Here is an 11629-nt window from a genome sequence, read left to right on the forward strand (position 1 = left end):
ATAATTTTGTTTCTGGTGTCCTTTGACAGCTCTTTGGTGTCTTGGCCATGGTGGAGTTTGGAGTGTGACTGTTTGAGGTTGTGGACGGGTGTCTTTTATACTGATAACAAGTTCAAACAGATGCCATTAATACAGGTAACCAGTGGAGGACAGAGGAGCCTCTTAAAGAAGAAGTTACAGGTCTGTGAGAGCCAGAAATCTTGCTTGTTTGTAGGTGACCAAATACTTATTTTACAGAGGAATTTACCAATTAATTTTTTAAAAATCCTACAATGTGATTTTCTGGATTTTTTTTCTCTCATTTTGTCTCTCATAGTTGAGGTATACCTATGATGAAAATTACAGGCCTCTCTCATCTTTTTAAGTGGGAGAACTTGCACAATTGGTGGCTGACTAAATACTTTTTTCCCCACTGTATATATTTGTAATATTAGAGGTAAGTCATGGTTAACTAACTTGTTGATCATTTAAGTGGTTTACTAGTTTATCTATATTTTTTAAACAATGTAGATGCTTTAAATAGCATGTTGACCGCATGCTTTTTATTTATTCATCATTTATTAATTTGCACAGTACAGTTGTTTTGAAAAAAAGTTGCATTAAAATTTTTTAAAGCACTTATTACATACAAACACATTTAGGCTGATGTCTTTAAAAAAATAGTCCAACTTTGAAAGCTTTTATGAATCTTGAGATTGAGTCATTATGTCCAGTTTTGTTGTGCTCGGTCTAGTTTTGAACACATTAACCTCTGTTTTGTAAACATCTTCTAAGAAACTATTTTGCTCATCCCTATTTGGCATATTCCTGGTTAAACATGGTTTCCAAGTAGTTGCCAGCCCAGATCTTTAACCACTAGACTGCACCACTGAGGTCACTACTGTTCACTCTTGGTTCAGTTGTATGGTTACCCTCTAGGTCACCAGGTTCTGTAGCTGCCTATGGTTATGATGATGTTGATGATGATGATGATGATGATGATGATGGTATTTTTTGCATGGAATGCTCATTGACGGTTATGCAGAAGTCCATTTTCTCCTCCTCAACTCCTCCTCTACCTCACTGACCCCCCTCAGCAACTCTATTGGTCAGGTCTGGCCGGCTTTCAGCCCAGACTGCACCAGATTGGATTGTGTGCATGTGTTGATGCTCTCTGCTCCTGTGGTGCCGTTGGAGGGTTTCCTGTGTGCATGCTCTGAAACCTTCCCCTGCTTTGAGCCGATCTTCCTCCTAAACTCTCTCTCTCTCTTCTAAAACTTAACATCCACGTCTCAACTGCAGGATGAGTAACAGCCAGAAAGCGCTTGTTTGTTGGGCTGATCCACACTCACGATATGGGAAGGTTTTGCTGAATAACAGGTTGATCTGGTCCTCAATTGAATTCTTAAATAACTATGCATTTAGTTTACATGTTGCACAGGTTATTACTTGTGTCTTTTGATAGAAATCAGTCAGAAATTAGTTAAAATGAACCTAAACACTTAAAAAAATTGCATCTGTTGATGCTCAGTTGTTTGGCATGGGTCATTCTGTAAAATGGGTTTTACAGAAAAAGTCAATAATGGCAATAATACCAGACAAAGAATTTGTTGTTAATAGGTTCATAAATGTAAATAAATTATAATACATAGTATTGTCATTTCAATCTAAATGAATGTGTATTAATAAACATATTGGGATGTAATTTCAGCAACGGGGTAATAGGGTTGATGCAATGTGACAAAACTATGTTGCTCCCTTTATAATCAACAACGTTGATATCCATTAAACACTATGCTTTTACTATACTTTGCTCAATAATTACTAATTTATTAAAATGATTTATAATTTATTATAAAATCATTCAAAATTATTAGAATTATTATAGAATAATTTTTAAAAAGCTGAAAATAATTTTTTTAAATATATTTTGCTGATGGTTTTTATAGAGGTAAAATGTTAAAATCTCAATTTAAATCTAAAAAAGATTTAAGAACTGAAAAGATTTATGAACTTGTTATATATTACTTATGTCAGGACACTATATATATTTATACACACACACACACACACACACACACACATATACATATACATATATATATATATATATATATATAAAATATTTAATAAATTAAATAAAATAATTAAATATATTTATTAAGTGTAACAAATATTTTGAATATTAATATACCTTATAATAACTACATATGCTATTGAATGAAATCTTAAGTTTAATAAAGTTATTAAAAGCTGTTAATTGTTAAAGCCATTAATAGATTAGAGTGACCTGACATGTTAACTTGTTTTTCCGGGTCATGCTTGCACGGTATGTGTTTACTAAATGCACGGATAGTTACAAAAAAAGTGTGATCGAATATACTGTACCATATTATTACTTAAGATCAGCTGTAATTCTGCCATCTATCTTGATAGTTATTTCATTTTAGTCGCATATATATTGTGCACCTCTAGTCAAACAATACATACAACAGGCACTCAAAAGGCACATGTTTTGCAGAATGACCATGACAAATGATGTTTAGTGGCCTTGTTTAGTGCCTTAGCATGTTCATTTCTGAAAATGGGCGCCACAAAAAAAACCCCCATTCCTAAAAATGCATCTGGGGCAGCGACTGATAATATTGATGGCTTTTCTGTACCCTACAGTTACCTTGCACTGATTTAATGCAGCCTTGAAGATCGCCTCAAACCTGAACGTGCATTTTGTTGTAAGGATGTAGACCATACTGTCACTGGTCACTTTTATGACTGCCGTTTCAAGCCTTTTTCTAAATTATTACAAGATAATCAAGGTAATTTAACGTGGAGCTGGAAGTCTCTGTTGGGTAATTAAGTCTGTCGTTGGAAATGTCATTCATTGTTATTGTTTCCTGTGTTTAGAAATGCTATTAGGATTAAAACCAGAACTTTTTAGTGTCTTTTTGTTAATTACTGCAGACTACATTCTAATATCCGCCTTATTTTTAGAACAGCATAATAAATCCCATCAGATTTTTCAGTGTTTAATAATTGTGCTTCATCTTAAGAGCAAAGCGTTTCGTTATATTTGGCACTGACACATAACCTTTAACGGTCTATCAAACTGTTAGAGGCATTTTTTTTTTTTTAGAAGTAGAATCAAATCTAATTAATTTGTCAGTGTGTCGTGCGATTTGTTTCTCATAGTGCATGTCCAACGAGTCTTAAATGTTGTTGCTGCTTCTGTGTCGTTCGTTCTTTTTGCATTTTTTCTGCACCTTTTTTCCAAGAATCTGTCTGTCAGTCTGTCTCTGTCCCACCTAACATGACTTCTTGAATAATGCAGCCTCACTTCCTCTGACCAGCAAAACCCTTCATGCAAAAACTACCAGTGTCACTGTTAGTCGGGTTAAGAGATGAGGGCTATAGGCTTGGCTGATCTAGATGGACTCTCTCCTGTCTTGTCTGCACCCTTCATGCAAAAACTACCAGTGTCACTGTTAGTCGGGTTAAGAGATGAGGGCTATAGGCTTGGCTGATCTAGTTGGACTCTCTCCTGTCTTGTCTGCTGTCCTGCTGTTATGGAACTCTGAGCAGTTACTGAAGCCCAGTTACAGTATGGACTTACCAGTACCTAAGGGTACCAGCATGCATCTGCTAGCCAACCTGATTATTATTTTTTTATCCTTGATTTTTATATGGCCTGTTTTGCAGTAAGTATGCTAATGTGTGTTTTAATTGCAGCCCTCAAGGTAAGTGTGTTATCGAGAAACCAAATGTTTATTCTCTTGCTGTAGGAATTATAATGTCAAAACTGGTTTGGAGAGGAACGTTTGATTGGAACAGGTCTGAATAATCCTCGCTTTGCAAGGAAAAGCTGTAAAAGGCTTCATTCTCTGACAGAACGTGCATGGCTGACCATGCAGGGAGATCTAAACGTCTGATACCACATTAAAAATCTGGGATTTTATTTGAAATAAATGATTAGCATTTTGGCAATTTTTTAACATGCTTAAAATGAAAAGTTTAACTAGAAATGCCAATTCTGTCATCATTTATTCTCTCCCCACTTCTTCCAAACCTGTATACGTTTAAAGAAGAATGTTGGTAACCAAACAGGTAACCATTGACTTCCATAGTATTTTTTCCCCCCCGTACTATGGAAGTTTGGTTACCAAAATTCTTCAAAATATCTTCTTTTGTGTTTGGAACGGCTTGAGGGTGAGTAAATGAGAAGAGAATTTTCATTTTTGGGTGAACTATTTCTAGGTCATGGTTAAATAAATTTGACATTGATTATGTGAACATCTTTGTACAGATGGTTAGAAGTTCTTGCTTCCATTGAAGCACAAGATGTTCTTTAGATCATTCTAAAATCATGCTGAAATATTTGATCATCAGGTTTTACACAAACTTGTGGAAATCATGCAGCTTAAGAGCCGCTGTCTTTAAAGCAAAAAGGAAGACAAATGAAATACGAAGAAATTCTGAAATTCATTAATTTTTTTTATTGAATGTTTCACTTTAGTTGTTATGCAATAAAATACATTTTAATAGATATGATATTCATTTCTGTAGTTATAATTTGTAGTTAAGAATTCAAATGAGAAGATTTTGCACTAGTGGTTTCAGACTTTTGGACTCCACTGTATGTGCCTGACGATATGTGGCTCATTTGAAATGCGGGTTGTACATGCATTACAAGTAAAAAACAAATTGTAAGTCATTTATAACCTCTACATATTAACTAAAAATAATCTAAATATAGACAATAAATACTGAAGGGCATTATTTGATCTTAAAATAAATTTTATATTAATAGAAAAAAACAATTTCCATGCAACCCTTTTTCTATTTTCTACTTTTTTTTGTTTTTGTGTACTTTGCTCTTTTGTTATATCTGTCAGAGTGAAGTTTCATAACTCAGCACTGAAGCAATTACTGTGGGTGCCTGACAGCAGGAGATATTGAGACTGTTAGAGCTGATTCATGAGTCTGTGCTTTTCTATAACTCGTGTCCGTGTCATTGTTTGTTTGTTCTTCACCTTGTGTTTCCAGGGTCAAGGAATGTTGCCTTATTTTGCTAACTTCCGTCTGCTTGCAGAGTTTTCCACACCGTGTGTAAACCAACGGTAGGTATTTGACTGATTAAAGTACAAAGTATTTAATGGGCGAACTTTGTAGTTTTGCCCACCATATACGTCTTGAAGCCATTAAAGACAACATGAGATCTGAACTATATGTACTTTCTTAAGTGTTTCTGGTTATATTATGCACGATTTATTATTATGATTTAAAATGATTATTGTAGACATTTATGTCTATAGGCTAAAGGGCAGCGAAAAATACTTAGCTATAAGATCTTGGCTTATTGTGTTCTAATTGTAACAACATTTCCAGCATTATTTGTTATTTGTCTGTCCTTACCTAAAGTAAAAAATATAATTAGACAAAAGCATAGCCAATCTGCACATGACCAAGGAGATTTCACTGTGGGTTCACCCAAAAAGGAAAATTAGCTGAAAATGTACTCTCCCTCAGGACATTCAAGACGTAGATGAATTTGTTCTTTCATCAGAACAGATTTGGAAAAATTCAGCATTACATCACTTGCTCACCAATGGAGTGAATGGGTGCCGTCAGAATGAGAGTCCAAACTCTGCAGTGAATGGGTGCTGTCAGAATGAGAGTCCAAACAGCTGATAAAAACATCACAATAATCCACAAGTAATCCACGCCACTCCAGTCCATCAGTTAACATCGTGTGAATCGAAAAGCTGTCTGTTTGCAAGAAACAAATCTAGCTTCTGGCCAAAATAGTCAATAATAATGCTTTCTCCAGTGAAAAAGTCCATCCTCTGTTGACTCCTCATATTAAAATCCTCCCAACATATTTGTTGCATATCTGTGCATATTTCTCTTTTGATTCAGATAGTACCAACTGTTTCACTGGGAAAAAAAATCAATATTATGGATAGAGGACTTGTATTTTAGCCAGAAGCAAAAAAAAAAAAATAAACTCTTAATGTTGAGTTTGTTTCAAACTCACTACTTTTCGCTTCACAAGATGTTAATTGATGGACTAGAGTTGTGTGGGTTTCTTGTGGACTATTGTAATGTTTTTATCAGCTTTTTGAACTCTCATTCTGACGGCACCCATTCACTGCAGAGGATCCATTGGTGAGCAAGTGATGTAATGCTAAATTTCTCCAAATCTTTTTCGATGAAAAAAACTCATCTACATGTTGGATGGTCTGAGGGTGAGTACACTTTCATTTTTGGTTGAACTGTTCCTTTAAATGTGTTTCAAATGCAATTTTATGTTGTCTTTAATAAGAAATGACACAAATACATGTTGTGATGGTACTGTAGATTAGTTTACAGCATGTCACTTTGCTCACCTGTGTTTTCCAGCTGGTTCTTTGAAGTATTAGGTTACTCCAAAGCATCCAAGCCCAACATGACTAACGGGGTACTGATGGCGGCCGTGTTTTTCCTGGTGCGGATCAAACTCATCTACATGTTGGATGGTCTGAGGGTGAGTACACTTTCATTTTTGGTTGAACTGTTCCTTTAAATGTTTCAAATGCAATTTTATGTTGTCTTTAATAAGAAATGACACAAATACATGTTGTGATGGTACTGTAGATTAGTTTACAGCATGTCACTTTGCTCACCTGTGTTTTCCAGCTGGTTCTTTGAAGTATTAGGTTACTCCAAAGCATCCAAGCCCAACATGACTAACGGGGTACTGATGGCGGCCGTGTTTTTCCTGGTGCGGATCGCCGTCATGCCGGTATACTACAGCCGAATGTGCTCAGTGTACGGCACAGAGGCCTTCTACAAGGTCTCCTTCGGCGGCCGAAGCGCTTGGATCTTCTCCAGCATCTGCCTGGACATCATGAACGTCATGTGGATGCATAAAATTGCCCGCGGCTGCTACAAAGTCCTGCGTTCCAGCCAGAAATCTAAACCCGAGAGCCAGGAGAACGGAAAAACCGATTGAGTGAAAAGAAAGGGCATTCGAATTTTACACCACTTGCTCACAGACAGGGTCGTCGTCATATTGACGGTCTTCATGGGACGCTATGGTATGATAGTGACCGGTAAAGACTTTGAAAACCACCCCAGAGCAATATTTCAGAGTTAAGACCCGAAACTCTGACAAAATGTCAAACTGAGATCTAGTGCACCAGAAAAGACTGGCCGCCCACTTTTATTTTGTGTTCGTTTTGAAACTGTACACCAAAAGTGCAAACGATGCACTGTTCGAGATCACCGGCTGAACTGTATTTTAACCGTGTTTGGTTTTAATTTTAAACTGTGGGCAGGTCAACCACATTATTTATTCATCAAAGTTCAGTCCCTGGCTCTCAATCACTGTACTGTGCAAAGGGGCCAAGCGGTCAGTCACCTGATGTTCACGTTTACTTCAAAGCCGCGTATATTGACTGTGAAAGATTCATCCACACAACTGCACTGCACTAAACGAGGAAAATCAGTGTACTCAAGAAGAATCTCTTGGAAAATTAATGTCACGTACTTGTGGTGTATTAGATATTTTATCGAATGCACCGATGAGATCCAACTGTGGGGAAATATTTTATATATACAAGATGTGAGCAGTGGTCGCATTAATACGGAACTGTTTTTAAGAATGAAACCTGTTTACACTCGCTCCAGATTCAGTTCAGATTTCGCTCCGCTCCCATGAAACGGACGTCAGGCTTTGTTCGCACTGTACAGTTAATTGCATGCGGCGATGTTGTTCTCTGAATGTTTGCATTGTACATAAAAATTTTAATGAACATACGGTAATTATTTTAATTACGTTGGTGTACAGTGTAGGCTATCCGATCAATACTGAATTAAGTGATCGATTCTGATTTGGAAATGGTTTTAAAAGGAAGTGTAGCTCGTGAATGTTCGAGGACTTTCTCAACGTCGGATCGTTTTCCTGCATCGTACCTAATTTATTGAACCAGTTTTGCACTGGGACAGCATGGTAATGTTTGTACGGCATATTTATTATTTTTTTAACGGAAAGGTATAAAAGTCGTCAATGTATCTGAATAGATATACAGCATATGAGAGATACTTTTATGAATTCATTTTAAAATTCATTGTCACTAAGATGAATTTAGTGTAGAATATTCATACTGCACACGTGCATTCAGTGGCGGCATGGATGTGAGCGCATGAGTTTTATTGATTTAAAATGTATGAAAGAGTTCGAGATGGCTTACAGAGATTTGCGTGGAAACAATTTTAAAGGGGTTCTGTTTTTAATGAACTAAGTACTTGAATTTTGAAATGCGTTATTTCTGGGAGCCAGACCTATGAAGAATTGTCTTTACTGGCATGAGATATACAGGAATCCATGTTGTAATTATTATTATTTAATTTTTTTTGCCTTCGTATTCAATCACTCAAAATGCCTTTTTTGTTTCGTTAAATAAACTTCTTCTAGTGTCATTTTGTTCCACACACTCTAAAAAGAATGCTGGGTTAAATACAACCCAGTGCTGGGTATAATAGGGACAAACCCAGCAATTGGGTTGTTTTGACCCAGCGGTTGGGTTCCTACCCAGAAGGTTGGGTCAAAACATGTAACCCAACCGCTGGGTCAAAACAGCCCAATTGCTGGGTTTGTCCCTATTATACCCAGCACTGGGTTGTATTTAACCCAGCATTTTTTTAGAGTGCATGGTTCATTGTATGGTCATGTAAGGAATGGATGTATGACTATCACTTTGATTGTTTTATCTTTTTAGTTCTCACCAATGTTCCAACCAAAGCTCAAAAGTAAGGATGGCTGTTCTTAATCGTCCATATTAAGTAAATGGTGGCACAACAACAGAAAACCCCAGTTGGGTGAACAGACATGCATTGTTATACTGTACAAGTGTAATCTGAAATAAGCATAGTAAAAGAAGGGAAAAGTTTATTCAGTGTAACTTTTAAAACCTTGCAGGTAATTTCCAAGGAAGCACTGAATTATGAATCTATAAGCAGTTAAATGGTCAGAACAATATTGAATTTTACTTTTACTAAAAGTCTTTTCAATGCATAAAGTTCCAAACCTTCAGTGTTCAGAATTAATGCTTAATTTATGGAATGTGTGAAAATGCACAATATCATGACTGTGTCTGTTTTTATTACTGTAGCGTTCCATACACTAATGTCACAGGAAATTGTTGCCATGTAAAGGTTTACATTTGTTACTACGGTGAGCACAGGATCATCTTCCCATTATACTGATGGAAAGTGCATGTAGGTCTATCTGAGGAATGACACAACAGCTATTTTTGAACGTTTGTTCTTTCACGTGTCTTAATTTTTCACTTTCGTTATGCCATTTGCCTCAATAAAGCAATATGTTCATTTTGATCCATGTCGATTGTGTGAATCCTTTGTTTTGGTTCATTTCAATATCTTGAGTATTAGTTTATTAGAATAGAATTGGTTATTATTCCAACTGACTTACAGTTTTAGAGCACAGAGATTACAATTTGTTAAACGTATATTCAACAGAAAAATGAAAAAAGCAAAATTTCATTTACATCGTACCAACCAAGCTTTCACAATCTAATTAATATTTATGAGCTACGCATTCGTCCCGCCCCACTCGCAGTGCATGCTGGATGAAGCGGAAGTAGCGGGGCACGTTGACATTGCGGAGCGTCCGATCCACACATTACACTCACAGAAAGGTGAGTTTAGCTGTCATATTTGTAAACATTTATTGATCGATATCATTATATTAATATAGTTAAAGATCTGGTTAGGTTTTAAAGAAGGTGTTTTAGAGAAATATGTGGTTTGGTATTCCGTGACATTGTTTAACATGACTATGAATGACGTTATGTAACTTATTTTGTAACTCTTCCATTTTGGGATTGGTAAAAGTCGAATTTTTTTAAACATGGTATATAAATTACTAAAACTATTTATGTTTGATGTTCTCACTGACAGTATAGTATTTTAGCACGTATATCTCTTTAAATAGTAACTGTTGTGTCAACGTAAAACAACATGCAAAGTTGTTCCAAATTTCTATGAAATATATACTGTATATATCATTTTTTCTTTTGGTGACCAGCTCCAAAAATGACTATAATAAACACGCTATGACAGTAGTTCATACCACATATTCCAAGTCATATGAAACCTTATGATAGCTTTGTGTGAGGAAAATATATATTTTTATATTCATATATAAGGTTGTACAGTTTTATAATACTTATATAGTCCGGTTTTTGACATAAGTCATTTTTTTTTGTTAGAAGAAAGAAGTCCTACAGGTTAGGAACAAGATGAGGGTGAATAAATGATGGATTTTGAGAAAGTAGATTTTCTATGAACAGCATAACACAAGTAATGATGCAACAGGATCTACTTGACCTTCAGTGTTCTTGATCTATTGATCTCTTCAGGATTGGTGTTCATCATGGGTGCATCTGTATCCAATCTTGCCCCAACTATTCAGGCAGAGTCTGGGATGTCAGCACCTCATTTTAGTGGGGTGTCCCCACCTCCTGGGTGTCCCATGCATCAAGAGCCCCCTAAAAGTGAGTCATGTTATCATGAGCTTGATATCAGTGGGTTTTATGTAATAATTATTCACAATGTGTAATATAAACCCAGGCTCTCCGCCTCCTGAGTGCCCCATGCATCAGGCTCAGACGCCGCCAGCCGGCCCAGCGCATCAGGAGAGAGCTTATGAGTTTGTCGAATGTCCCATGAGCGCTTCTGAAGGAGCCATCGATCCCACAAACATGGTGAGCTGGGCATCCCATCATTAAGATAATGCTCTTTGAGATTCTTTTGGCTTATGTGTGTTAATGTTGCGTTAATATGTCCCACAGATGCCCCCTCCAAATCAGGTGCCCACCCCGGACCAGCCATTCTCTCTGTCCGTGAAAAGAGAGGAGTCTAAAATCCCACGATCAGGCTCAGGCCAGAACTGGGTTTATCCTTCTGAACAGATGTTTTGGAATGCAATGCTGCGGAAAGGGTGAGTTTACCTTTATGTTTCTATTCCTAAATCTATGTTTTACAACCAGACACGTGTCCTGTTTATGTTTTGGAGAGCTCTAAGTGGACCAGATATGCCATTTGGCTTAGCTTCAGGATGCTTGTGAGTGCTTTAACTTGATTACCTAGATAGAAAAAAACAGTATTATTTTCCAAGGTCAAGAAACTCCCAACTCCACACTAGGGCTGTCAAAATTTTTTTGGAATTTCGAATATTCGTCGAATTTAAAATAAAAATCCACATCCACAATTTTAGGTGTGCGTTAAAGAGGCAGCCTTATCAGTGGCGCACGAGATGTGATGACGATATAGGTGTCATTGCATTTGAATGTTTTTGTTAACCTATCCAGTTGAAGCCACTAGATGCGGCGCTGCTGCGTTGTTAATTACAAATATTGCTGGGAAAGAGAACATCAATGCGGAGATCTTGTTTACGTCAAAACTGAAACCAAGCTGTTCGCACAGAACGCATATTTCGTGCATTTTCTAGAGGGACATCTATTACCGTTGCACTCGCGTCTCGCACAAAGGATGTTTAGAAAGCCATGTTAAATTAATGCAAGTTCAACTTTGAAAAAACATACCTCGAGACTTTATGGCGGGGTTTTTTCCCCTCCCCCCGCAACTCCTG

At 36.7% G+C, this 11629-nt stretch overlaps 2 protein-coding genes across 3 annotated transcripts in view; both read left to right on the top strand.

Moving 5' to 3' along the window:
- Nucleotides 1-8430, top strand: part of tlcd4a (TLC domain containing 4a) — a 14829-nt gene extending 6399 nt beyond the window's left edge. Inside the window, exons 6-8 of one of the 2 annotated variants that reach the window (XM_016244886.1) lie at nt 5020-5093; nt 6376-6460; nt 6737-8430. In XM_016244886.1, coding sequence (XP_016100372.1) covers nt 5020-5093; nt 6376-6460; nt 6737-6967 — 390 coding nt within the window. In that variant the 3' untranslated portion in view covers nt 6968-8430. Of the gene's footprint in view, nt 1-5019; nt 5094-6375; nt 6461-6651 lie in introns of both variants that reach the window. The other variant, XM_016244887.1, reaches the window with a different exon arrangement.
- Nucleotides 8431-9594: 1164 nt separating this feature from the next.
- hccsb (holocytochrome c synthase b) overlaps nt 9595-11629 on the top strand; it is a 6597-nt gene continuing 4562 nt past the window's right edge. Inside the window, exons 1-4 of the mRNA XM_016244885.1 lie at nt 9595-9674; nt 10398-10532; nt 10609-10742; nt 10830-10978. Of these exons, the coding sequence (XP_016100371.1) occupies nt 9599-9674; nt 10398-10532; nt 10609-10742; nt 10830-10978 (494 nt within the window). The 5' untranslated portion in view covers nt 9595-9598. The remainder of the gene's footprint in view (nt 9675-10397; nt 10533-10608; nt 10743-10829; nt 10979-11629) is intronic.

Source organism: Sinocyclocheilus grahami, unplaced genomic scaffold (assembly GCF_001515645.1).
Source record: "Sinocyclocheilus grahami isolate Dianchi unplaced genomic scaffold, SAMN03320097.WGS_v1.1 scaffold737.1, whole genome shotgun sequence".
Classification (NCBI taxonomy): domain Eukaryota; kingdom Metazoa; phylum Chordata; class Actinopteri; order Cypriniformes; family Cyprinidae; genus Sinocyclocheilus; species Sinocyclocheilus grahami.